The sequence below is a fragment of the Suillus discolor genome (genome assembly GCF_016758755.1).
Source record: "Suillus discolor strain FC423 chromosome Unknown F5147scaffold_26, whole genome shotgun sequence".
Lineage (NCBI taxonomy): Eukaryota > Fungi > Basidiomycota > Agaricomycetes > Boletales > Suillaceae > Suillus > Suillus discolor.
In genome coordinates, this window is record NW_024541273.1 from 89,840 (window position 1) to 115,548 (window position 25,709).

The 25,709-nt window shown below is 47.3% G+C and overlaps 10 protein-coding genes across 10 annotated transcripts; 4 read left to right on the plus strand and 6 right to left on the minus strand.

Annotated features, from left to right (window-relative positions):
- Positions 1-1,566: 1,566 nt before the first annotated feature.
- Positions 1,567-3,459, minus strand: F5147DRAFT_165055 (uncharacterized protein). The gene is made up of 2 exons (XM_041428354.1): positions 3,286-3,459; positions 1,567-3,224 (listed from the first exon to the last, which is right to left on the minus strand). The coding sequence occupies exons 1-2, from the start codon at positions 3,446-3,448 to the stop codon at positions 1,591-1,593; spliced, it is 1,797 nt and encodes a 598-aa protein (XP_041293008.1). The 5' UTR covers positions 3,449-3,459; the 3' UTR covers positions 1,567-1,590.
- Positions 3,460-4,494: 1,035 nt separating this feature from the next.
- On the minus strand, positions 4,495-5,676 carry F5147DRAFT_760881 (uncharacterized protein). Its single transcript, XM_041440504.1, has 2 exons — positions 4,989-5,676; positions 4,495-4,934 (listed from the first exon to the last, which is right to left on the minus strand). The coding sequence occupies exons 1-2, from the start codon at positions 5,557-5,559 to the stop codon at positions 4,810-4,812; spliced, it is 696 nt and encodes a 231-aa protein (XP_041293009.1). The 5' UTR covers positions 5,560-5,676; the 3' UTR covers positions 4,495-4,809.
- A 1,609-nt stretch (positions 5,677-7,285) lies between these two features.
- On the plus strand, positions 7,286-10,166 carry F5147DRAFT_694101 (kinase-like protein). The gene is made up of 11 exons (XM_041437286.1): positions 7,286-7,850; positions 7,906-7,930; positions 7,986-8,053; positions 8,114-8,220; positions 8,272-8,301; positions 8,356-8,638; positions 8,695-8,768; positions 8,821-8,901; positions 8,951-9,166; positions 9,217-9,364; positions 9,420-10,166. Exons 1-11 carry the CDS (start codon positions 7,383-7,385, stop codon positions 9,930-9,932), a joined length of 2,013 nt encoding a protein of 670 aa, XP_041293010.1. The 5' UTR covers positions 7,286-7,382; the 3' UTR covers positions 9,933-10,166.
- Positions 10,167-10,187: 21 nt separating this feature from the next.
- F5147DRAFT_165103 (uncharacterized protein) lies at positions 10,188-12,760 on the minus strand. The gene is made up of 6 exons (XM_041428355.1): positions 12,731-12,760; positions 12,527-12,669; positions 11,081-12,466; positions 10,895-11,033; positions 10,457-10,843; positions 10,188-10,399 (listed from the first exon to the last, which is right to left on the minus strand). The coding sequence occupies exons 2-6, from the start codon at positions 12,581-12,583 to the stop codon at positions 10,275-10,277; spliced, it is 2,094 nt and encodes a 697-aa protein (XP_041293011.1). The 5' UTR covers positions 12,584-12,669; positions 12,731-12,760; the 3' UTR covers positions 10,188-10,274.
- Positions 12,761-13,863: 1,103 nt separating this feature from the next.
- F5147DRAFT_165133 (Sodium/calcium exchanger protein-domain-containing protein) lies at positions 13,864-16,302 on the plus strand. Its single transcript, XM_041428356.1, has 17 exons — positions 13,864-14,251; positions 14,306-14,426; positions 14,476-14,501; positions 14,552-14,609; positions 14,658-14,706; positions 14,765-14,774; positions 14,823-14,844; positions 14,891-15,048; positions 15,097-15,215; positions 15,268-15,311; positions 15,359-15,438; positions 15,488-15,577; positions 15,630-15,676; positions 15,732-15,771; positions 15,829-15,875; positions 15,938-16,005; positions 16,052-16,302. The coding sequence occupies exons 1-17, from the start codon at positions 13,913-13,915 to the stop codon at positions 16,063-16,065; spliced, it is 1,332 nt and encodes a 443-aa protein (XP_041293012.1). The 5' UTR covers positions 13,864-13,912; the 3' UTR covers positions 16,066-16,302.
- Positions 16,303-16,709: 407 nt separating this feature from the next.
- Positions 16,710-17,157, minus strand: F5147DRAFT_773437 (fungal hydrophobin-domain-containing protein; the record flags this gene model as incomplete). Its single annotated transcript, XM_041441462.1, has 3 exons — positions 16,710-16,760; positions 16,815-16,976; positions 17,035-17,157. The coding sequence occupies 3 exons, from the start codon at positions 17,155-17,157 to the stop codon at positions 16,710-16,712; spliced, it is 336 nt and encodes a 111-aa protein (XP_041293013.1).
- A 2,406-nt stretch (positions 17,158-19,563) lies between these two features.
- On the minus strand, positions 19,564-21,825 carry F5147DRAFT_799396 (Sodium/calcium exchanger protein-domain-containing protein; the record flags this gene model as incomplete). The annotated part of the gene is made up of 16 exons (XM_041443242.1): positions 21,765-21,825; positions 21,342-21,662; positions 21,167-21,287; positions 21,092-21,117; positions 20,984-21,041; positions 20,871-20,938; positions 20,755-20,776; positions 20,547-20,708; positions 20,381-20,438; positions 20,285-20,328; positions 20,158-20,237; positions 20,019-20,108; positions 19,920-19,966; positions 19,825-19,864; positions 19,721-19,767; positions 19,564-19,657 (listed from the first exon to the last, which is right to left on the minus strand). Coding segments are annotated over exons 1-16 (1,299 nt in total), but the record flags the coding sequence as incomplete, so codon positions are not given.
- Positions 21,826-22,888: 1,063 nt separating this feature from the next.
- F5147DRAFT_165223 (uncharacterized protein) lies at positions 22,889-23,362 on the plus strand. The gene has a single exon (XM_041428357.1). The coding sequence runs from the start codon at positions 23,040-23,042 to the stop codon at positions 23,316-23,318; it is 279 nt and encodes a 92-aa protein (XP_041293015.1). The 5' UTR covers positions 22,889-23,039; the 3' UTR covers positions 23,319-23,362.
- Positions 23,363-23,421: 59 nt separating this feature from the next.
- F5147DRAFT_694134 (uncharacterized protein) lies at positions 23,422-24,628 on the plus strand. The gene is made up of 3 exons (XM_041437287.1): positions 23,422-23,586; positions 23,645-23,816; positions 23,884-24,628. Exons 1-3 carry the CDS (start codon positions 23,576-23,578, stop codon positions 24,265-24,267), a joined length of 567 nt encoding a protein of 188 aa, XP_041293016.1. The 5' UTR covers positions 23,422-23,575; the 3' UTR covers positions 24,268-24,628.
- A 387-nt stretch (positions 24,629-25,015) lies between these two features.
- On the minus strand, positions 25,016-25,442 carry F5147DRAFT_694136 (uncharacterized protein). The gene is made up of 2 exons (XM_041437288.1): positions 25,312-25,442; positions 25,016-25,256 (listed from the first exon to the last, which is right to left on the minus strand). Exons 1-2 carry the CDS (start codon positions 25,385-25,387, stop codon positions 25,045-25,047), a joined length of 288 nt encoding a protein of 95 aa, XP_041293017.1. The 5' UTR covers positions 25,388-25,442; the 3' UTR covers positions 25,016-25,044.
- Positions 25,443-25,709: the final 267 nt, after the last annotated feature.

The following is a 25,709-nucleotide window of genomic DNA, read 5'->3' on the forward strand; positions in this document are numbered from 1 at the left end:
ACACACATATGACAAGTTGACAACGCACATACAAACAGGACCAGGGCCTTGAAGACCATAGGATATATGCTTGAAAATGGTTTGCGGACGGTCCAAGCATAAGGTTCAGCCTCTCATGCCACATGATACATCCTCGGATCGCGGATGAAGCTTAAGGAAGTGTGCTGCGGTTGTACTGGATTTTTCTCGGTTTGAGAAGCATTCACAAGCGGGCTCTAGCGCATCGTAATTCCAGGGTGACTAGTCCACAAGTCGAAGACAACAAAAAGCGCGTGTATGGTTGTCAAGATTCAAGAATGTGATAGTTCGGGAGAGTTCGGGGTCTCTGCTGTAGGTCCCAACAACTGTTACGTAAGTGAATTTCAACACAGCATAATATTATTAGTACCGTTTCCGCAGTTCGCACGCACACAGACAAGTTCGGATTCAGCAATATGCAGCTGTATCTTAGAAGCATCTATATCCATTTAATTGAATGGCCAATGGCCAGCCCGCCTCTGGTGAAGGAGCATTATCACTGTCCTTGGGTTATATCCAGTGCGCAAATGATCATTGTTCAACATCAATACGTAGCGATTCTTTTTCCCCCTTCAAACCACCGGCGAAATCCTGTCATCTTGTGGAACTTGCCAAGTTGCCACCTTAATTTGCAAGGTAGCCGAAAGGTCGATGAACAGACACTCATTCAGACATCCACGGTACGTCTCTCGGCTGAATAAGAATGTTGGTCGCTGCGTTACATTGCAATTTGTAACATGAGCGACAGTTTCCACCAGCGGATCCATGTAATTTTTCAAGTCTGCAGACCTCCAACAAATCACACGCATGCGTCCCATCCTTTTCCAGAATGTATTAATCGCACTGTCCGCACAGCAAGAAATTTTCTTTCACTCTCATACGAACTTGAACATGAATCTGAACTGCGGATGTGCACAACGTTCACGGCGGAGTTTCCGACATCCGGTGTACAAAATATTGTCATCTTTGCAACGTCTGACTCCAACGTCAAAGAGGTCCACAGCCCCTTCTGCGGATGACTATCGGACGTACGATCAACTTGTCATTTCCACAAAATCTAGGCCCCAGGAGATTATCGCTTACGGCACGGTTTTCGCCGACTCATCGTGACGCCACCGAACACACTTGTATACAAATGACTGCACCTGTCCCCCTTTGCGATAATGCACCGCTTTTCTGCCTGTCTCGAAGAGCAGAACCAGGGATGTATTTTGTGGACAGCAATTCAAACTACTGGAAACCAGGCATATGCAAACCTCAAAACCCCCGCGTAAAGCCAAGCAAAGCTGTGCAACGGTATAGTAATTCGACTCCCGAATTTGCAAACAATGTTAATGAACAGCCAGAACTTTGTTTTTTCTTATCTCAAACCATATGCGCAATCCAACAAATCGAGATTTTAACATCGTTTCTTGGAGGTCGTCTCTTCATCATGTCGTGTCCGTCAATTGTAAAGACAAAGTGTAAACGAAGTAATCAATGCGGGGTATGGAACACATGGGTACTGGTACAGTGTCGATATTGACAAATCTATCATGCGCGGCATTATTTCATCTTGCTTTGACCTACTTTCTAATTCGATAGAGCGGAGTTCTTCATTTCCCTCAGGCGAGGAATGACATCCTGGAACGCCGCCGCCTCCCAATCCCCTTCGTGACTCTGCATTTTGACAATGACACCGCTGCTGTCATTCTTGTCTTGTAACATCGGAGGCATACGCCCCTTTCCAAGTTTTGTTGCGGACATTGTGAGGGTCGGTGATGAGGTGTTTCTATGTGTGTAGAGAGACTTGGATATCGAAGCAACAGACCGAGATGAACTCTTCGGTCTGCGTAAGCGAATTATCGAGAACGCCTTCTTGCTACTGTGCGGACTATCCCCGCTTTCGGAGGAAACAGCCGAAGAAGGACCCACCCAGCTTGAAGGAGGACTCCACGCCCATTTCGCAGAGGGTAATTTGGGGGCTGGGGTGGCTGGTAACTGCGTCTGATGTGAAGCAACCGTTGTTCGCGTGTTGATTCGTGATAACGAGCACTCGTCAGGCGCTTGCGTCTGTAAGGGTGATAGTGGTGGGAGTTCAAACTCATCGTCTAACGAGAGCGGAGGTGAACTGGGGCCCACTGATCTGCTGCTATGTGTGAGAGAGGATTTCCGATTGAGGTGCGCAGATTTGTCAGACGTCAAAACGTTGGGTATGGGGAACAATGTTGCCGGCTCACTGACAGACGCTAGCCGAGCTGCCGTCTGATGTGTTTTGTGGGAGCGTGCGGATGCCGCTCGCGTAAGAGATTGTTCGTGAGTCACGGTTGTAGGTGAGGGAGAAGGAACGAAAGTTTGTGTTCGCTGATGCCTTTTGACCTTCTTCGGGATGACCTTGAGTGGTGGGGGTAGCTTGGGACGACCAAAGAATCCCTCGTCTACAGGAAAAATGGAAGCTGGCTCCCTGTTTGCATGACGCTGAGGGCTCCCGGAGGTAACAGAAGGTCGCTTGCTCAGCTCGTTTGAGCCGCCGGGGGCTGTCCGAGGCCTTTTTGGACGAGTAGATGAAGGGGTGTGACTCTGGTTTGACTGTGAAGTAGAAAAGCGACTTGCTACCGATGGAGACGATGGAATAGGTGGCTCTCTATTTGAAGTGCTACTGCCACCTTGGACAAACATCGGAGCTTCATCAGGAGCAGTAGATGCGGGAGTGGGGATCTTCTCGACTGGATCCGCATGATTAGCCTGAGCCGTTGCTGAGGGAGGTAATGGAGCGAAGTGTACATTGGCGGAGGTGATGTTTAGAACTGGCAGCTCGATGTTAATAGCATGATCTGTTGCCACAAGTGCGTTCCCTCGAGACGATTCGTGCCTTGGCTTAGACGAGGTGGGACTCGTATTGTGTGATAGCGAGTGTTGGAAGAACATGTCCGCCCGAGGAGATGATGTCCTGTCTAATTGTGACAGCACTGCTTCACTGCCCGCAACTTGAGGTTGCTTAAGGACAACAGGAGTCGTGAGTCCAAGTTCTTGTAAATTGTCTTTGATGGACTTGAATCGAGGAACATCAGGGACAGTGTTAACTTTGCTCTGAGGAAAATTCGGCGTTAAGGCCTGCGGAGCAGATCGCACTCGCGATAGACTCGGCGTCAATGTCTGTGGAACGGATTGTACCCGTGATAGACCATGTGCGGGTTCCAGTGGCTCGCTGGGAGTATGCGAGAGTGCTAAATGATGCAAATAATCAATGTTTTTACTTCACGCAAGATATATATGTATGATCCTTACCCTCTGTTGCGCCGGGTTGCTCTATCGCACATTTTGTGGACTTCTTGGGTGACCACGAAAAAAGGCTCGAAAAGAATCCCTTCTGCGCCACCTTTGCCATCGGTTCTGTTTTTGAATCCGCGCTCACTGGCACCCTCGCGCTCGGTGATGTAGGCATAACCATTGTGAATGACGGTTTCTGGGAGTGTCGATCTGCTGCATGCAGTTGGTGTCAACAACAGCGACTTGCATTGCCTCGACGTGAACACGGGTCAGTGAGAAAGCCTCTTACCTGCGTGGTTGATCGGTTTATCTGAAACGTAGTGCGCCGACCGATAACGCCTTATGCTGCTTTGTTCATGGAGCGAAGAGCAGAGGAAAGGGCAGAAATGCGCGGGGATAGATAACGGGTCCACAAGATCAGAGCCCGATAGTCAATAAATTCAGAGCTGTCCTGTTGGTATAGATTGACTATATATACGCTTGTGCCCCCCTACCTCCTCAGAAGGATGACCCCAGGCTGGGAAGTAAGAAGTACTAAATGAATGATGGCAGCCTTGGATACCGACTCCACGTTGCTTCATAGCATTGAGCTTGACTACGACAATGCGTGAAATGAACGTGGACTTTGGTTTCGCTTCCCGCGACTATCATATTCTTACCGATGTTATAACAACAGGTTCTGGTGTCATCACTGTGGTGCCCACAAAAGAGTCCCAAAAGCGCAACCGCAAGAGAGATGTTTCAGCCCATTGACTGACAGTTGACAAGTAACCATGATGATAAGTAGCGATTCAGGATGGTTGCAAAGTAACCACATACGTCATATGTTACAGCCCAGCGTCAAAATCCAGGGGTCGATCCTTAGCTGGATGACTTCCCGTGGGGCTGAATGATGTTGATTAGGATACAACGCTGGGATCGATTTGCAATGATAGAAATCAAAAATACGGCTAGGCTTTGGGATCAACGCAACCGATCGCCTAAGCTCGTAATCGAACTTGCTAGGAAACAGTTGGCCTTCCGAGTCAAGTTGGACGTGCCACGAGGCTGATGTGGCGACAACATGACAGGCCGGTGGCATGAAGAGGCAGGTAACATTAGTAACAGGCAATGTGTACAAAGGTCATGTGATGTTTGTTAGGCACCCGATCGTTTCAGTGGGAACAAAGTCGCAGACTGTTACCCGCTGCCACCCACCGCCACTGCGCAGCCAATCAGTGGTTATAAGTGATATTATTTTTACCTGCTGCTGCAAGATAAAATACGGTTGCGATCGGCGATCAAAGGTTAACGCAATGACGTAGAAATCAGTCTGTGTAATCCACAAAACGAATCAAAGGTGTATTACGAACTGATATACTCATATGAGTTAAAGATAACAAAATTTGTCCATAATGCCAAAAGTTTCTGTAATCAAAGGTCCGTATCGACTGTTCATGAACGCGAGGCTGGTGATGTGACCGACAGTGTCTCTTAAACATGAAAAAAAAAAACAAGAAACTGGAATGCAACGAGCCGCTGAACGTGCATTGACAACGTGTCCTATATTCGCCGCAAGAGAGCCGAGCCAGAGATGAACATCACCATTAAGGTAGCGATGAGGGCAATGAATGTGGGGTGGACAATGTGCTGCGAAATAGCGCTAGAACAACCTGCACAAGACCAGCCTTTTCGAACAAGTCAGTAAAAATAGTGACAGCCGTCGCGTAGACGTCGCTTACCGCTGGTGATAGGAGTATAAGCCTGCGGCGTATACAACGCAAATTGCAGCGCGCTGTTGGGCGTGAGCACACCCGGCTCGCGTACAGCATCAGGCCCTCCGTCTGCCCAAATTTCGAGAGTGTATTTTGCCTGAGCAAGCGGCAGGTTGGGATGGCTGGTTTGGTAGGTGTATGGGTCCCAAACAACGCTAGTGGCAGTTCCGGGAATAATCCCATTCGTTGGACCAACGGGGTACGTGTTTCCGTTCTCGCAGACAGCGGAAACGGTCAGGTGAGTGGGGGTGGCTAAGATGTAGCTGAAATTCCATCCAAACGTGATGAACTGGTTCTGAGCAATCTTGAAATAAGAAGTCGACTGCTGGGGCGGCTGGGTGATGGTAAGAAGCCCTGCAGGAGCTGATTGGGGGATGGATAGAAACGAGGAAGCAGTGCCCGACGCAGTCTGCGACTGTGAACCTGACACGGTGGATCCAGACTGAGTTTGAGACAGCGATTGGGATTGAGATTGGGATTGACTCTGGGACTGAGGCTGTCCTCCCTGTTGTTGACGCGCTTCCAGCTCGACTTTCATCCTGACCTTCAAACGACTGTTAAAAAATCAAAGAATGACAGCAAACGAAGACAACAAGATACGGCGACCACGGGCAATTAGGCGGGAACAAGCGGCGAATATATCAACGGAAAAACGTTGTTCGGGTCTGGCTCTTCGGTAATGGCAATTATTTTTCTTTATGGGTTCAACTTCCTTTTTTGGACAGACAATATTGATGCACAGATCCATAGTATGCATCTTGCTAGTGACGCCACCGAACGCACTTCATCATGAATAACATCAGTCACACCAGGTCCATTGCTCAAGCTTCAAGTTTTAGCTGCAATACCGCCTCGTGCCAAAACTGCGCTAATTAATACCATCATGTCTCATCACTGCAACCATCCGATATACAATATCTGAAAGGAGCGCTGTTTAGTTCTTCGATATCCACCTTCCTGTAATAAAAGATAGAACCCACTCAGACGACTTCTACGAGATCATAGCCCATTCGGGCAACATCACGGCCCTGGATTGGGTGGGACAATCATACAACTTCAACAGTTGTCTACCAGCCGACATTTCCTCAAGGCTCTGTCGTGTACACTGCCAGTGCCATCTTTATCGGAAGATGAGATGCAGAATTTGGTCTCCACATTGCGAATCAATATCGTGGCTGTAGAGGCGGCTTCGAAACTGTATGCCCTTCTTGAGAACCTCAGTTTTCCTCGTTTCGCAAACCCCAGATTGCAATTGCCTTGCATCGCATTTCTTCTCACAGAAGTCAGGTGGAGGCCTGGTCAAGACGAGGCTAGATATTTCGCCAGTATGGCGTCAAGGCAGACGGGCTACAAGACCTGCTTATTCAATTCTCGCCAGCAAGGCGTGCTCCGAGTCAGCAGACATTCTTGCTCGTCCGTCCGTGGAATCGGTATGGTCTCGGGCTGGTCAACTTTGCAGACGAGACGCAGAGCGTAGAAGATCTCGAGCCTGTCTCTCTATCAGATGATACATTTGGCGACTGTGCCGGATACAACGAGTCGGCTACGCGAGAGTTAAGGTCGATCGTTCGGCTCAGACAGCCTTCCGGCACGCTTTTGCTAGCGCAGCAGTGGGGTTTCCTTCCTCGCGCGCTGCCTTCGCTTGTTTAAATGACTCCAATCTTCGCCAACACCTACGTCGGCTGCTGTGAACTGAGGTAGTCCTAGTAATCCCGACTTCGAGATAATAGAGGCGGGTCAGAACTTATGTGGAGGGGATATCGTGATTCTTCACAACCAAGTGTAACGGGTAATACAGCCTGTTCCTCTCACGCAGCTTTGGTCACTGTCTGAAGCCGGTAGTCGATTTCTGCTTGCGAGAGCGTTTGTTTGGTGCAAAACTTTTCAACCTCTCTCGAGTTCAACAGCTCCGGGAGTACCGCTCTTTTCAAATACCTGTGTTATGAGATTGAGCACACCAAGACCCAAATTACTATTAACTCACTGTAGAGACCGTACAGGATGCTCTGGATGGGGTGGTTGAGTGGAAGGAATCGCTGTCCGTTTTAAAGTCAAATTGTAAATGTTCTTGGTCAACAATGGCCTTGTTGACCGCGCATGAGCTCACGCCCCGAAGGCAAGCAATGGTTCGGCCACGAAATAAGAGAATGTTGCCCATGTACAAGAATTGCGCGATGTGAAGAGCTCAGCCCTCGAATTTCAAATTTCAATCTGCTGACTAAGACGACGTTCAGGAATCCGACATCATCGCTTAACTAGTACTGGTGCTGGAGTGGTGTCCGTTAGCAAACGCAACTTTTTACCAGGACGACCATCCAGAACCACAGCTGTTCGACTACTTGCTAGCCTCAACGGTGTACCATGTTTGACGAAAGTCAGCCACCCTCTCCGAACCAGCCGGTTGTCGCGTTAGCTCCTCTGGAACCCGAATGGCAGCCAATCTTCCAGGCCTCTAATCAGATCGTGTTGTATAATCCAACATCTCATGCTCTGTCTATAACCAAGTCCTCTGGCCCACTAGATTTTTCAGGCTCGTCATCGTGTCCCTACTGCCATCGTCCTCTTCCCAATGGATTCGATAGAAATGACTCTTCTGGCAATATTCGGTCCGATTTTGGATCACATTCCCGAGCGTCAAATTACTTCCAGCTTCTTGCTGCCGCAAATCAGTCGTCCTCAAGGCCGTCTAGTCCCCCTTTGACGAGTGGCAGTGGGAGCCGACATGGTGCTTTCCCCCCAGAAACTATGGCAGAAGGTTACTTCAAGGCTTTTTTCCAGGAAGAGTATCGATTAGGAATGGGGGCAAATGGAAGTGTATATCTCTGCCAGGTCTGCTGAATTGCACTGCACCCTTATATAACTATTTCTCAAGTCCTGTGGGCAGCATGTTCTTGATGGGGAACCACTTGGTTAGTATTTTGCATGCAATAGTCAATGGTTTAATGTGTTGAACGAACATCTTAGGACATTTTGCTGTCAAGAAAATTGCGATAGGAGAGTCCCACTCTTACCTGCTCAACATACTGCGAGAGGTTCGTAACTGTGATGATATGTTGACATATCATGCACACTAACATTAATGTGCTACCAAGGTTCGCCTTCTCGAGTCTCTACACCATCGTAATATAGTAACGTATCATCACGCATGGCTAGAAACTTATCAGTTCTCTGCTTTTGGTCCGAAAGTGCCCACCCTACAGTAAGTACAGAAACGCCAACCGATTATAATTGATTTACCATGACTGCGCAGCGTTCTCATGCAATGGGCGGAAGGCGGAAGGTAACGCCCTCGAGCATAAAGATATGACTATCATTATTGACATTCGGCTATTAGTTTGGATGATTTCATTGCCCTTCGCCTGGGGCGTTCAATCGGACTTCCGCACATGCAATCTTCTTCATCGCCTGCCCCTGACGATCCGACTCCATCTGCACGCATCCGTGCATTTCGTGCGATGAAGCGTGCCCCACCAGAGGAACGCGAGCGATTACGCCGAGAGATGGAGGACCAAGCCCATAGCCGCAGGAATCATCCCTCATGGAAAGCTGTCCATCTTCTCAGTGCAGAGGAAGCGCGAAGTTTGTTCGCGGACGTGACACACGGATTAGCCTTCTTGGTGTGTTCTGATCGATGTATTAATGTTGACGTACTGATGATGCTTGGTATCTGAAGCATGATAAATCCATTCTTCATTTGGACCTCAAACCTGGTAACGTGCTACTGACTTGGGATGAAGGAAGACTCATGTAAGTGCGTTTTGTCTGGTTGTGGTGCTAATGTTAAGATTGTTATGTGCAGCCCTCGAGCAATGTTATCGGACTTTGGGACTTCCCGAGATATGGTACGGTCGAGTGGTGTTCGATCAGGTAATACGGGAACGTGAGTATTCGGTTGCTATCGCTTAACTTCAGCCTGCTCAACCCAACAGTCTCGAATACGCCTCGCCAGAGTCCCTTCCATCGCCTCTTACAGGAGTTCTCCGACAGATTGACTCTAAATCTGACATGTGGTCTCTTGGGATGATCCTGCACAAGATGCTTTTCTTCAAGTTACCCTTCCGCCACGCGACGGAAGGAGAAGCCACCGCATACGATGAAGCTGACAAGATGGACAAGCTAGAGCAAGAAATTTTGGGCTATACTGGGTGCGGTTAACTCAGAACCGCTTGTGATCTAGTTATAGACCAGCTCTCAGATTCCGATCAACGTCTGCACTTGCAACATCTTTCGAGTCCCGCCGTCTCCCGCGTTCGTTCCTGATATTGCTCGAGGGCCTCTTGAGCATCAACCCCTCTTTGAGACCCTCGTGCGAGCGCATAGTGAGCGCCATCCGAGAAGGACGAGTAAGCCGAATAACCTCTCGCGCTTGATCATTTTGTTGATACTCCATGCTTTCAGTTTGATCCTGTGGCGCCATCCATCCCTCCTTCCAACAAGTCTCTCATCCCACTGCGACGAAAAACTGATGAATCTGAAACCGTTCAGAACGAACAAACACCCCCTGATGCTTCCCTGACGCCTACAGAACACAAGCAGGAAGAAGTCGCCCAGGCATTGGATAGGAAAAGTCCCATGCTTCGTCTTCCTTCTCCACGTCCCGATCGTCGGGCTGACGTGGCGAATTTGATCGTAGAGAATCTTACTTTCTTACGCTGGCGATCACCGAAAATCGCGTGGGTTACCACACTGAAAGCCTGCATCCTTGCTGCGAAGGTACGTTTGAGTAAAGCACCTTTGGACATCGTATCAACAAGGCTATTGCAGACATTGTCAGCAGTATCTATGTGGCCCTCCCGCCCGGTCCTCCTCGGCATAATAGGACTTCTTGCCGTTCTGGATACGATGTTTGATGGTCTCGAAGCTTCTTTGGTGCTTGGGGTGCTGCATCTGGCGATAATTCGGTGGTGCTGAATTGGAATTTGATGCTTTGATGACCCAATTATCTCTCGAGTTACATGATTATGATGAAGTGGTATTGCCATTTTCAATATCGCGCGCCGCAGTTCTCAGGAGCTACTGATCGGTAAAAGTGTCAAAAGTTATTGTACAATATCATACCGCGATTGTATATACTATTGCTACTGTTTTACATACGGGCTAGGGAGCACTAGCCTCCGAACGTCGTTTGAACAATGCCATCGGGTCACCACTGCCGAGCAAAAGTCAACGAGCAAGTATTATGGGTGTGTATGTTTTGTGCATATCTTATTCTCAATCAAGCCAGTAAAGGTATAAGACGAACCAAATTATCCATTAAATGGGCTGGTTAATCGGTGGCTGCCTGTATTCTACCACTTTAAAGCCGTCTCCCCTTTTGATTACGTTACCTGGGCCTACTGCGAGGCGTGAAACCAGCGCTTCTTGAACAGCAGACAATACTAAAAAAACGAGCAATGAGTATCTTGCTGTCCATATCCAAGCATAGTCATCATTACCTGCTTCTTCTTCCCTGGCAGCCGGCCACTGGAAAGCTAGTGTAAGACCCACCCTCGGACTGAGTACTATGCATTCCTCTCGGCCTGCTCTGAGTTTGAGGGCCATCAGGAGATGCTTTCCAGGTAATCCCCTTAGCTCCTTGAGCATGTCGGGATCAAACCGGGGGTCGAATATATCAACATATTGTTGTACTGGTCGCGCAGAGAAAGTGACCGGGTAAGCTGAAAGATCTGTTTCCAAAACTAAACGTTCAATATCCTCTGGGTAGTCTTTTCGTGCTTGTTCCATGGCTTCTTGTATTCGGTCAGCGTATAGCGAATAGTTGAAAGTTTCCACAAGCATGATGAGAGGAAGGCTACCACGAATAAGCTTGGACCCGTCAAAACCTTTCAAAAGTCGGTTAGTACATGCCATATATGTGTAATTCAGAGACAGACCACCAGCTGAATGGAGGACAGGGCATGCAGTACGATGTCTGCTTTTCCAATCTGTTCTCTGGCAACCCCGGGAACAATATCGCGCGACGAAACACCCACAGCACCGATAGTGCGGTCGTCTATTGTTGTCATACGGACACTGGAAATGTCATAAGCCTATGGCGTACTGGATCAAACTAAACGTACCTGTAAATTCGCACACTTTTGTTCGTAAAAAGGCAACGGACTGGTTTTCCTGCAGACATTGAGTATCTGGCGGGCCGCTTGCTGGACTAAAATCCATGTCTGTTGCACTTCATCGTCTTTCTTCGCATGAGGTCCAAAACGAGCCATGTTATTGGCAGTTTGATCCATTACTCTTTGGAAGTGGTGTAATACTTTATGGTACATCAGAAATCGCGGAATGAGCTTGAGGACACCAGAGGCCATCTGCGGGCAGCGGAACCCAGCTTGCAGCACCAGCTGGATAAATCCGGCATCGAGGACCTGACATAGAGCCGGAATGCACGCCTCTGATTGACGCAGGATCACATCTATATAATCGAAGGTATCCTCTAGGATCATAGTGCATCTCTTTTCAGTCGAGGTTTCCGTCGAGGAATTGACCCTCACACCAGTGAGAACTGGCCATGTTTGAAGTAAAGCTGTCACAACATCCGAAGGTGCGCGGTGCAAGATGAGCTCTTCTTGGCACGTAGCGTCCATGATGCTGACCAAGGAAAGAAAGCGGATTAAAATTGATAGAGCATCGACAAATCCTAGCATCGCGGTCACAAACCCATAATTTGGAGTCGTGCGATTGTTCATGTCACCGATCTTCCTCCCGAACCACCGAATATATCGTAGTGCCGACGCTACGAATGGCTCGTATCCACCCATTGCGTCGAGCAGGTTATGCAGAGTAGGCACAGCAAATGGTGCCGGAAGCGCCACTGGCATGCATGCTGTAATGATTCCGACCGTAATCCTCCTCACGTGTCCCGTCATCTCATCATTGACGCCCTCCCTCCCGTCGTGCCGAAAAGATGCGTCGTGCCGGAGCAAATCCTCATCCTTCAATTTCCCGATATAAAGCCATAGCTTTGCAATGAACTGTTGAATAGACATGTTTGACTGAATCAGGTGCTGTCCTGCGACGGAGATTGCCATCTGCGAGAGGGCACGAGTCGTGATGGAGACTATCTCCACGTCAGAGATGTCGAAACCTTCTGGAACCCTCCGAGGCGGGAAAGGTAGAAAATGCCGATACATGAACTGTAGCCATGGAAAGAGAGTGTCCCAACGTCGCACCAGTGCATCTGTAATCATCTTGTCCGCGAGACTTTCGCTGAGAACTCCACGCACGCTAGCACACGTTTGTACGATACTCATCAATGATAATTTGGCCAGTATGACGACTTTCTGTACATCATCAGTCGGTAGAGGTTGATCGGGAATCACAGCTGGGTTCAGATGAGCGTAAAAGATGGGGAGTAAAGCCATGTTCGCATCGACATCGGTGGAATTATCGACCCAATGGTAGAGTTTGCGGACATCGTGCACCACGCCTTCCAGGGCTCCGTCTGTTGAGCGCTGGAAAAAGCCAGTTGACATCGTTTGGGATGGCCCAGGAGATTCAAAAACTTGATTTACCTGGATACGCTTGGGCAGATATTTCAAAGCGGTTCTCTCTTGTGCAGTTAAGGGCATATCGGTAACTTTTAGTACTGACAATGAACATTGGGCAGTGTATGACGAAAACGGCTGTCAATGGTCGTAAACGTTCTCCGATGTGACTGCGGCATATGGTATAAACACATGAAGTCTTTGCTTGGAAATGTTGTGATGAGCGCTTACCAAGTTCTCACTTTTAAGCGCCCCGATTAGTGGTTGACGAAGTTTTGATCAACAGGCCACACCGTGACCACATCGACCGAAAGTTGACCAAAGGGTTATGGTCCCAACCGGACCCGAAAATCATTACATTTGCGGTGAAATCAGGCGATGCTCCAACGCCTTTCTCCTGGAAACAATACTCTGAACCCCTCGTTGCAACCTCGATGTGCTCATTCATCTTATCCCAGTAATGCCCGTAATCGGAAGTATGCTAAACACCAGACACCGCTATCTTCTTGGGAGGCTATGAGAACATGGGGATTCTCGATGGTTGTGCCCGCGACTTGAGCACGAGATTACGAAGGTCGCCTGCGCCAACTATCAGTCCAGTATAATGATCAAGCTTCGTCAAGATTCGAGAGGACCAACCCTGACAGAGAATAAGCGTGAGCTACGTCGAAGTTAAGCCTGAAGCTGAGGAAGCCTTGGCTGCCGAGCTGGACGTAAATAACCTTGACAAGTCACTGTGATGTCGCTCATAAACCCGATTTCTTGTTCAGATGTGTCTTTCAAGCAGAATAATATGGGCTCAGCATCCCCCAAGGATCTCTTCACAGTCAACATCACGCTTCTTCAAGTTGGACCTTTCCTGACTTCCGCCGCACTGCACCACGCTATTCGAGTCTCTCACCTACTCAGCTTGGGTAACACTGGTGATGCCACCCTCTTATGGAAGTGCTGGTTCTTTGGAAAGGGAGACCTCTCCAAGAATGAGCCCAGATGCTTGTTAATACATAAATGCGAGTCAAATTAAGGGCAAAGGTCCGTTATTATCTTATACTGGTCCGAAAATCGGACTCGCATCCGAAGAGATCATCGTAAAACGCTGTGCAGAGCGCAAGCAATTCAAGTTCTATCGTGTAAAGTTGACTGTTGCTGCTGCGGAAGCAGAGTCTCAAATTCAAGAAGTTTGGTGCTATACTTTACGAGTTTTCTTCAGCGTAAAAGGCAGTGTACACCTTTATCCGCAGGCGGGATGTGTCAACTGTGGACCAGCTGATTATAAATGTTGTCTTCAGGCAATGCCGGCCAGGTAAAGGACTAAAAACTTCCACAAAGAACAATGATTCGACATATCACCAAATTCATCTTGGTGTGAATGCAGTTCCACTAGCCTCCGCCTGTGGTATCAACAATACCTGGATGTTGTGGCCACAGTTGGTGCCTCATATAAATGGCTCGAAGTTCGTACAATCAAACACATCCTACCAATCAACCATGTCCTCTTCAGAATCTGCACCGCTACTCGAAAATGGTGGCCATACAGGTCATAGAAACCTTCCCTTCACTCGTCGCGTCATCAATTTCATGAAAGGCGAGAGCGAGCCATCATGGGAGGAGTCGTTCAAGTTCTTTATTTTCGGGACATGGCTCAATATCCTACTCGTGTTTGTACCTCTAAGCTTCATCTCACACAGCATGGACTGGGATGTTGGCCTTGTATTTCTATTTAGCTTTATGGCTATCGTGCCCTTGTCCAAGGTGACAACTACTTCTATCATAACACTCTCAGAAGACTGACATCGTCGTGTTTAGCTGTTGGGCGAGGCAACAGATCAGTTGTCGGTTAAATTAGGAGAGACCATGTCAGGTCTCCTCAATGCATCCTTTGGGAATGCCGTAGAAATCATCATCGGGGTTGTTGCTTTACTCAATGGTTTGTCCACCGCTCTGAAGTTGTCTGCAAGTGCTCACGATGATCCTAGGTCAATTACGAATTGTTCAGACTTCCGTGAGTGTCATCATGCGGTTACTATTTGCGATAAAATGACGTTGGGTCAGATGATTGGATCGATCTTGTCAAACATATTGCTCGTCCTTGGTTGTTCGTTTCTGGCCGGTAAGGGACCCCTACCTTTGAAGGAGAGTATGGGCTCATTCGGTTTAGGCGGATTATACCATACAGAAGGACTTTTCAATGGTACCGGAGCTCAGGCGTGCGTCCTCTGTTTTTCTGTTCTTTAAATCCTTGGTTAAATTGCAACGTTTTTTTAGATCTGCCTCCGTAAGTTATCTGACTGATTCATTTAATGATTACTGACACCAAGCGTAGCTTATGACTCTATTGTGCATCAGTATGATTATATTCTTCAACTCGAGAGTTTCGCTAATATTTCACAGCGTTTGTTGTGCCTGCGGCCTATGCAAGTACTACGGACCCTGGCATGGAGAATTATTGCAGTAATCCAGATGAGTGTCCTACTGCGGGTCTTCTCTTTATTTCCAGAGGAACCGCCATATTGCTCCTAGGGGTGTACTGTGCCTACATTTGGTTTCAGGCATGTTCTAACACCTTATTTCTTTAATGTACTCACCCAAGGGTTTAGTTGAAGTCTCATCCCGATCTCTTCATCGCGCCTTCTTCACAAAACAGTGATGTAACGGTAGCATTGTCGGAAACGGACGAAACGGAGCCTCGCATGGGAACGGCCGCTGCTAGTGCTGCGTAAGTCTTGTTCTGTCATATTTTACATCTGGAGCTTATTCTCGTTCGTTAGACTTTTATTGGTCACTATTGTCATTGCATTTTGTGCTGAGCATCGTAAGTGTCCCACTTTGTTCCCTTCGTCTCATGTTCAATTGTGCCAGTGGTTACCTCCATTGAGGAAACTGCAGCCCGCTATTCCATCCCAAAAGCCTTCATTGGTGTTATCTTGTTGCCGATCGTGGTATGTTTCAAGCTGTATCCGACTAACTGCCTACCAATATCGTTTGTAGGGAAATGCCGCAGAACATGTTACTTCAGTCTGGATGGCAATGAAGAACAAATACGAGCTCACCATCACCATCTGCGTTGGAAGTTCGATTGTAAGTGTAGACCGTTCATTATAAGATTATGATTGTACTGATTATGGGACAGCAAATTGCCTGCCTCGTAGTGCCGCTTCTTGTGATCGTCGGTTGGATGTACGATCACGCATTGCATCTCGCGAGGTTTTGTTCTCACTGTCCTTTTTATTAGCGTCGACCAACCCCTGACGTTGCACTTCCACAACTTCGAGGTCGGTTTATTCAGAATATATTCCACGTCATCAGCCAAGTTTCTAACGAATCTTCAGACAATCGTGCTCTTCGTATCTGTCTTCCTGATCAATCTATTACTCATGTCAGTGTTGCCTTTACACATGGCAGTTACCCTCTCATCGAGACTTACATCACATATTTTAGGGACGGAAAAGCCAATTATCTGGAAGGTCTCATGCTCCTTACCCTCTACTTGGTCATCGCCCTCGCGTGTAAGTTGCCCATTGAACCCTTCAATCACATTCTCATTGCTATTAGTTTGGGTGGTCTGAGATACCATCGATTATTGTCATTATTGGCAACATATATTTTGCGACTGCTAGTAGATCAGTTTCTGCGCCACCTATTTCCTTTTGGTCCACCTGCGACACTAAAACATGTATGTACGTAGTATGACTTCATCGAGAGAAAGCATCATGCATAGATTCATTGTATTCATAATATTATGCAAATGTGAAGGCATAAGGTGTTCAAGACACACCATGCCAGGGGTCAAATATCAAAACAGCCGTAGTACTACTGTGCAGTCTTGATGCAAGAAGGAAACAGTGTCTTCTTGTAAATGAAGAGGTTGTAGAGTTTTTGATTTTTTGATTTTTCGCAATTTAATGAATGTGTTGAGGCAGTTCGTGGCTTCGGTTTTTCCAACTCTAGTATGAGATGTGATCAATTGATTGTTCGACGAAAGAGCTCGTATAGAAAATGGTCAGACAAGTTATGACAAGAGAGCAGTTCTTCGCTTTGACAGAGCAATGGCTGTCAGTTAACTCGACACAAAAAACATCATGATCGACACATTGCTGATACCAAACATCTTTAAGCCTCAAGAAAACTGTAACAAACTAACATCTACTGTCCATAGCTGCGCTCGATGATCTCCCACATTCCAACCGCATTCCTCCGTCACCTTCAAAACTCAATCGATGTAGATGTTGATGGGCGTGCAGCCGATGTTGATGAGCCCGTACTGCAAAGGTAACTTTGAGCAGTCTGAAATGGAAGACAAAAGTTGAATGCATACATATTGATTATCGCTGCAGCAGAGTGGCTCCTGAGAACAGGTCGCGCCAGCACCAGCGCCGACAATAGTGATTGGGGAGCAGCCAAGACCGACACGACCGAGGACGTCAATGTCAATGGGAACCTTTCCATGTGTCGTCGCGTTCTTATTGTACTCGTCGATCTATTGTTGGATTTTAAGCATGATTTATGAAGGATACTTCTAGCGCTATCAAACTCACTGTCTGAGTCCCTTGACAACACTGGATGTTCCCCGTGTCGCACTGGCTGCTTCCGCGGTGAACAAGGGGATTGGCGATTGCGAGAAGGAAGAGAGACGTGATGGATAAGAGACGAACAAACATTGTGTAAGACAGAAAAACGAGCTTTGGCTAAGTGATCTGGGGCGACTTGAACTGAGGGAGAGTAGGTAGAATTGCTAGGTTTTATACCCGCAGATAGACCCTTTGGCTTCGGGATCTCGTTGCAGTCACCGAAGCCCCGTCGGAAAAATACTTTTAGTCGATACCGACGGTGTATGTGCGTAGGTTGCAAGGGACTCGACATTTGGTCTTTGCCTGCCTACGTCTGGGTTGCATGGAAGGTACAGAATAGACAAGTATTGGTACCATCTAGTACCGCGGCCATAGTACCTCGATGACTGCAAATATGATACAAGACTTGAATCAGGATCTCGACGTTCAGTGATGTCCATACCTGTCTCGAGAGCCTCAAGGCACATATGTAGTCATCGCCTGCAGTAGGTGCACACATATATAAGTCCTTGGAGTAGCCATGCATGCATTGCTTGCAATATATTGAAACATTCATAACCCTCGGTAGGTCCCTTCGGCGGGAACACTGAATCCCCAATCGGAGGGATACTTTTAGTCTTGGTATTTGTGTTAACCGACATTCTGAGTCGGGCATGTTTGTACTGCATAAAAGACGCCCGAAAATAACGAACCTCCGAGGTGAAGCTTTGAAGTACCATCTAGAAAGGATATAGCAAGCTAGAAGCACGCCTACGTGCCCGACACGGTTTGGTCCGCTGATATATTGCAAGTACTTAATACGTTGACCGACGAGACCGGGTTTCCCTGAAATCGACGAAGTATTATTTAGACTCTGCTATTGTTTTTAAGAAACTTACTTACTAGTTAAGCTACGGCTCTGCGGTCGTGAGGGTGGCGGCGTGTCACGGTCAGCCTGAGTAATGATTGAACCAGAATCTACTATCTGCCGAGCCAAAGCAACTTGTGTTAGTAAAACTTGTTGTCATGAAAGTGGAAGAGCACCATCTAACTTGGTCTAAGCCCAAAACTTCTAGTTTTCTGTAGGCTGCAGCAGAGCAACAGCAGAATTTAATTACTGTAAATAATATTAATGACGATAATTTATTACGTACCATATGTACTTCACATTCCCAGGCCGTGCGCTGTTTGTGAACTTGAAGTTCAACGTTGCAATTCTTGAGCAGACTTCAAAATTGATCTTGTGCTTTAGCTTGACCACTGAAGAATTCTCCTTGTTCGGTACCGAGCGATCATGTTGTCCCGATCGCTACTTCCAACCATACACTGGGTGCTGCTGCGTATGGACATCACACTCCCGAAATTTCCAAAGCCTTCTCTCCAACTTTTTTCTCGAACAGTTAAGGCTACCTTAGTACCACTTCAAGGGAACTTACCTAGGGTACGAAGGAATTTGATGCAGCCACCGAGACAACGCATGGACTCTGATCGAATGAGCCTGATTCTGACTTGACATCCCTTAATCAGTGACAGTAATTTTTGGAGCAATGTGAACGTCGAAATTGAACTTACTATACGAGTTTGCAGGTCTCATGAACAAAGTACATCCACTTACACCAATGTAGTCCCTCGTGCACATGAAACTTGTTGAACGCCTGGCCTGGTGAGAGGGCTGGTTACGGGTTTGTCGTTGTATTTGGCCATGCAATCTATTTTAATAGTACTGCTGGCCATAGCAGATTTTACTCGTTCCAGTTGTACGCCATCGAATATGTGCGACGGAACATTGAAAGTGTGTTATCTCTAGGAAGCAGACCAGTGGCAGCAAGTATGGAACCTACTAGGGAACGCTCATTTTCATTCTGGTCTGTCCAGAGGAGACTAAAGCCATTTCTATCATTGTACATGTACAGAATCACTGGACAACTTACCGCGCGCAAATGCGAGTCGTTGCTCTTGTCTCCCATGAAGACTCGTATTAATGGCCCGGTGGCCCAGGTCCCGGTCGGTGTTGGTTCTGGACTGATCAATTTGTATCATGGTATGCACCTGTACTTATCATGCCATATGAAAGCCTGGCCCATGGCGGGTCGCTTCACTGATAGCGAGCCGATTTTCGAGCGTTTTTTATGCAATGCAAGTACGCTCGACTCAGAACGTCAGTCGACACAAATGCCAAGCCTAAATATATCCCTCCGATTGGGGATTCAGTGCCCCCGCCGAGGAGGTTTACCGAGGGTTATGAATGTTTCAATGTGTAAGTAATAATTACGAGTCACTGTATAGATATGTGGCACATACTACAGGCGATGACTACACATGTGTCTTGAGGCACTCAAGACAGGTGTGGACAGCACCGAATGTCAAGATCTCCATCCAATTCCTGTCTATATCGTTATTGGACATATTCGCAGCCATCCAGGTGTATCAGCGGCACTAGACGGTACCAATACTTGTGTATTCGATGTGCAATCGATGGTATTTCAGGCCACCCAAACTAATTGCAATGAGAATGTGATTAAAGGGCTCAACGAGCAACTTACATGCGAGGCCAATGACCGAGTAGAGGGTAAGGAGCATGAGACCTTCCAGATAATTGGCTTTTCCGTCCCTGAAACAAGTGAGCTGAGTCTCGACGAGAGGGAAACTGCCATGTGGTAAAAGGGAAACTAACATGAGCAATAGATTGACCAGGCAGACAGATACAAAGAAGACAATTGTCTGGACATTCGTTAGAAACTTGGCTGATGACGTGGAATATATTCTGAATAAACCGACCTCGAAGTTGTGGAAGTGCAACGTCAGGGGTTGGTCGACGCTAACAAAAAGGAGAGTGAGAACAACACCTCGCGAGACGCAATGCATGATCATACATCCAACCGATGATCACAAGAAGCGGCACTACGAGGCAGGCAATTTGCTGTCCCATAATCAGTACAATCATAATCTTATAATGAACGGTCTACACTTACAATCGAACTTCCAACGCAGATAGAGATGGTGAGCTCGTATTTATTCTTCGTTGCCATCCAGACTGCAGTGACATGATCTGCGGCATTTCCCTAAAAACGATATTGGTAGGCAGTAAATCGGATACAGGTTGAAACATACCACGATCGGCAACAAGATAACACCAATGAAGGCTTTCGAGACGGGATACCGGGCTGTAGTCTCCTCGATGGAGGTAACCACTGGCACAATTGAACATGAGATGAAGGGAACAAAGTGGGATACTTACAATGCTCAGCACAAAATGCGATGACGATGGTGACCAATAAAAGTCTCACAAACGAGAATAAGTACCCGATGTGATGAATGACGAAACGAAACTTACGCAACGCCAGCAGCGGCCGTTCCCATGCGAGGTTTTGTTTCGTCCGTTTCCGACAATGCTACCGTTACATCACTGTTTTGTGAAGAAGGCGCGATGAAGAGATCGGGATGAGACTTTAACTAAACCCTTGGGTGAGGATATTAAAGAAATAAGATATTATTAAAACATGCCTGAAACCAAATGTAGGCACAGTATGCCCCTAAGAGTAATATTGCAGTCCCTCTGGAGATAAAAAGAAGACCCGCGGTGGGACATTCATCTGGATTACTGCAATAATTCTTCATTCCAGAGTCCGTAGTACTTGCATAGGCCGCAGGAACAACAAGCGCTGTGAAATATTAGCGAAACTCTCGAGTTGAAGAACACAATCGTACTGATGCACGACAGCGTCATAAGCTACACTTGGTTAGTCGTCATAGCGATGAATAAGTCAGGTAACTTACGGAGGTAGATCTGAAAGCATTGCAATTCAACCAAGGATTTAAATAACAGAAAACCAGAGGACGCACGCCTGAGCTCCGGTACCATTGAAAAGTCCTTCTGTATGGTATAATCCGCCTATCGAGGAGCCCATACTCTCCTTCAAAGGTGGGGGTCCCTTACCGGCCAGAAACGAACAACCAAGGACGAGCAATATGTTTGACAAGATCGATCCAATCATCTGACCCAACGTCATTCTATCGCAAATAGTAACTGCATGATAACACTCACGGACGTCTGAACAATTCGTAATTGACCTAGGATCATCGTGAGCACTTGCAGATAACTTCAGAGCGGTGGACAAACCATTGAGTAAAGCAGCAACGCCAATGATGATTTCTACGGCATTCCCAAAGGATGCATTGAGGAGACCTGACATGGTCTCTCCTAATTTGACCGACAACTGATCTGTTGCCTCGCCCAACAGCTAAACACGACGATGTCAGTCTTCCAAGAGCGTGATGATAGAAGTAGTTGTCACCTTGGACAAGGGCACGATAGCCATAAAGCTAAATAAAAATACGAGGCCGACGTCCCAGTTCATGTTGTGTGAGATGAAGCTTAGAGGTACAAATACGAGTAGGATATTGAGCCATGTCCCGAAAATAAAGAACTTGAACGATTCCTCCCATGATGGCTCGCCCTCGCCTTTCATGTAATCGACAATGCGACGAGTAAAGGGGAGGTTTTTATGACCAGTATGGCCACCGTTTCCGAGTAGTGGTGCAGATTCTGAAGAGGACATGGGTGATGGGAGGGATGTGTTCAAAGGTGCGAATTCGAACGTTCTGCAAGAGAATACCTATATGGGGGCTTGTTGAGAATGACTGGAAGATCGGTCCTATGACACATCACCAATAATTACATGAAATATGCCGTGGATCGCAAAAACATCAGGAATCACCTTTACATCGCTCTGGGACATGTAGAGGGAACGGGCTAGGAGTTTTCCAGATTGCCCTTGCCCTCTGTACTACATACCATAATTGATGCCAAATTGATGCTAACGTTCCCGCCGGCTTTCTCCTCGCGTATCCGCCTTCACTCGTTGACACGCATGTCGCATAGCAAGCGCACGCTATTGTGGGTCATCGCACAGCCGACGTGCCCTGGCACACGCACTTAGTCATTCTTCCCGAGATACCCCCGTGTCTCACGAAAGGAAGTATATATGATCAGAGTTCTAGGTTTTATTAGCCACCATTATCATACCGCCGAAAAAAGGTTGTTCTCATACGCGTACCATGGTAAAGCGGGGCACAGGCTCGAGAGATAAGTTTGTTATCTAAAGCCAAAAGAGGTTGCGTCATATTGACCTCCATATTTTTCATTGGTTCTGCCATAATTTTGATTTGAGAACATCATAACATCGGAGAGAATCGGCGAAAGAACCAAGCAAAGCCTAAAGGTTTTGCTGGCAGTCCCTGTGACTACGAATAATATCAGTGGGATGATGACAAAACGTCCTGGAGATCAACAATGGAAACAGCGAATAGGATAACAATAATCATCCATCGTCTCTGTGACCAGCGATAATCAAAAAAGAATGACGTATTTCTCCTGGCCGGGCTTCAAAAAAGTATACACAAGTATAGCACCAACTGTGACCTGCAACGTCCACCTATTGATGCCATAAGCAGAAGCTGGTGGAACTGCATCCACATGAAGATGGATTTGATGATGCGCCGCATCACTGTTCTTTGTGAAAGCTTCGGGTAATACATTCCTTTACTTGGCCGACAATTGTCTGGGGACAACATTATAATCAGCTGGTCCACAGCATCCCGCCGACCTTCGAACAAAGGCGTACACGCCGAACAAGGTGTAAGTGGCGGACTTCTTGAATTTTAATAACCCTGGTGTATGGTGCTTAACCAAGACCACGTAAAGAGGTGTTTGTTCTATAGCCTAAATGAGAAGTTGATTGTTCTTGGAGGTCTTCGTAGACGGGGGTGACGAGATGTGCGAATCTGGAAAGGTGTCAGTAGAACTTCAACTGAGGTAATGATGTGGCGAGGTTCGCTAGAGAACTGGCAGGGGAAGGAGAAGAATGGAAGATAGAAAGAAATGCTACGCACTCTGCATGCTGAAATACGAGGCCGCATTTATGGGGTAGATAGTCGAGGCAGAAGTCGCTTTTGGTATTTGATGTAGGACATGAGGAAGTGATTGTCGAAATATGGATGTGACGGCGCGTGTAGTAGGTGGAGGCCGTTGTGGGACAAACGACGGTATGCAACACCTGGCTTGTCATTCGGTATTCATGCAAGGCCGTAAGCGCTTGTTCGTCATAAGAGATAAACTCTTCACGGTATCCGAAATCATGGGTAACAACATATTCTTATCGGCGTGTCATACCGGGGCCGCCGGCTATGAAGAAATGCCCGACGAAGTCATCCACCTTGCAGCTGGACTACAATTTTGGGGGTTCAATTGGAGCATGTTTGGCACTCCGTAGGTGGTCAATGGCGTGGAGTTTCTCAATTGTGTCGCTTGGCAGCTAGTATGTACTACGTGTACCAGTTGTGGCCACTTTATGTCTCAGATTCCATAAGCAAAGCAGATGGACCGAGCATCTCGGCAGTACATATATAAGTCGCATTGCAAGTTGTTTGGTATCCTGTACTTTCCTCCAGTCATAAAGCCATCTACATCATAGAGAACGTTCCCGTAACCCTCTCTTACTAGTAATATCGATCTGCGCGCCTAGTGGAAATGGATGACAGGCAAGCCCATTTTCCGTTTGTTCCAGCTGTATTGTACTGAAGAATTCCTCACTCGAAGTACTCCCAAGTGTAATATTTCTCATGAACATCGCGACATGGAAAAGCAGCATTTCTTAGACTTGGAAAAGGTCGAGGGGCCGATATCAGAATCGGAAGAGGAAGAAATATTAAGTCCCGACGAAGTTGCTCTTGAGATGCTTATCGTCTCCCTTAACTGGACACTGTTCTCGGTGAGTTCACATCGTCAGCAGTATTTTTTATCCTCTGATGATGCATGGTTTTATTTATCAACTTCAGGCTTTGATATCGGGGTCAGTTTGGTTCAACGCGCCGCGACTAGATTCCCCTGTTAACATCGAGGTCCCTACGCACGAATCTCAACCGTCTTCGCTGCGTTATACGCTCTCACACGGAGTCTTCTTTGTCGGAAGCTCTCTGAGTCTCTGCGTCGTACTCCTCATCGTTTTGAGCAAGATCCTCATGCGCCAGCGCACGCTCACTCTGAAATTCCCGCCTTTTGGCCCTCGTCACCTCCCCAAGCATAGGGTTCAACATCTACGCGCGATACTGGCATCCATGCCTCCATGGCTCATGAAGCTTTTGAAGTCACTGCAGCTTATCTTTCCATTCATTCAGTTTATGATTACTATGGCAATACTCTCGCTCGTCTGGTTCTTTTAGTATCCCGCTCTACCAAGGGTCCTTGCCAATTGTTCTTCCACTCTCTTGATACGAGAATGATACCTCATATCGCCTAGTTTATGTTTACCAACGTTATCCTTCACGAGGCTGGCAGTCCTTACCGCGCTGCCGCATGAACACGCCATCCCCGACTTTGCCTTTCCATTTTTACCATATCAGTACATTCATCTCATGTTCATGCCAAGTCATGCACGCTGTCAGCGTTTGGTGTGTCAATGCCCTGTCGCATGGAGGGCAGATAAAGAGTGATCGCTCCAGATTTATCTAAGACAATACTACTTTTGTTCAATGAGACCATCAAGTATTTCGTTACCATACGAGAAACAAGAAGACATTTCCCTGGATGACGCACTTCCTGATGATCTGTGGATCGGACGCTCAGTGGAGCACGTCGAAATGAAGAAACGTCACATCATCAGCAAGAGAGAACTCAACAGCGTGCCGGTCATACTGGGCGCATACCATATTTTTGTCCAGGCAAAGCCTTACATGCGCAAGTTGAGGCACTCAAAGACAACATTGTCAGAGATAGGATGTACTGCGATCAACGTGGCGAGGGAAGTAATGGGAAGGCGCATCAAGAAACACCGCAGGTGCACTTCATGAAATGAACTCACAAGCTTCGCCCGCAGGACTTCAGAATGTCGCAAGATTGTGAGGATGATGTTTGCCTCCAGTTATGCATCAGACGGCTTACGACCAATGCGCTGGGAAGCATGACGCAGGATGGGAGCAGTCAAACAATTCGTGTTATTTTCATAGCACATGGGCGATGCAGAGAGCCATGGGGATCGCATAATACAACGGGTCATAAAACAATGAGGTAGGCAAATATGCAAGCCAAGCACGGGGACCTCCGCAAAAAATGGACATCCTGAGATAATGATTCAATGAGAATAAAATATACAAGTACGACAAAACAGTCAGAGTGAATGAGAAGGGATTCCAATCATACTCGTCAAAATCGTCTTCGATAGCATCATCTGTCAGCCAGGCAGTTAAGAAGAGTGTGGATGTACTTACCCGTCCTTTGAAGAGAGTGAAAACTGTCTTGTTTCGAAAAAGACACCTTCATCACTGCCATCATCCTCCGAACCATTGGTAATCGATGTTGATGCCATTGACACGGCGACAAAGTCTGACGACGAAGAGGACCTAGATGCGGAACTTCGTAAGACTTCTGCTGATACTACTATGTCAATGTCTTACCCGCGGGTCTGTGAAAAAACCGCGGTATACCGCAAACACCGTTCATACCCGCAGAATTGGCGGGTCGGTGTACATCCGTACCGTGGCGGGTGCGGTGTTTGCGGGTATGGGTGTGGTGTGGCTTCAGCGACTCACCCGGGGTTCACCCGTGCTCAACCCTAGAAGGAAAACGAATGTTTCTGTCGAAGGCAAAGGGCACGAGTCAGCAAATA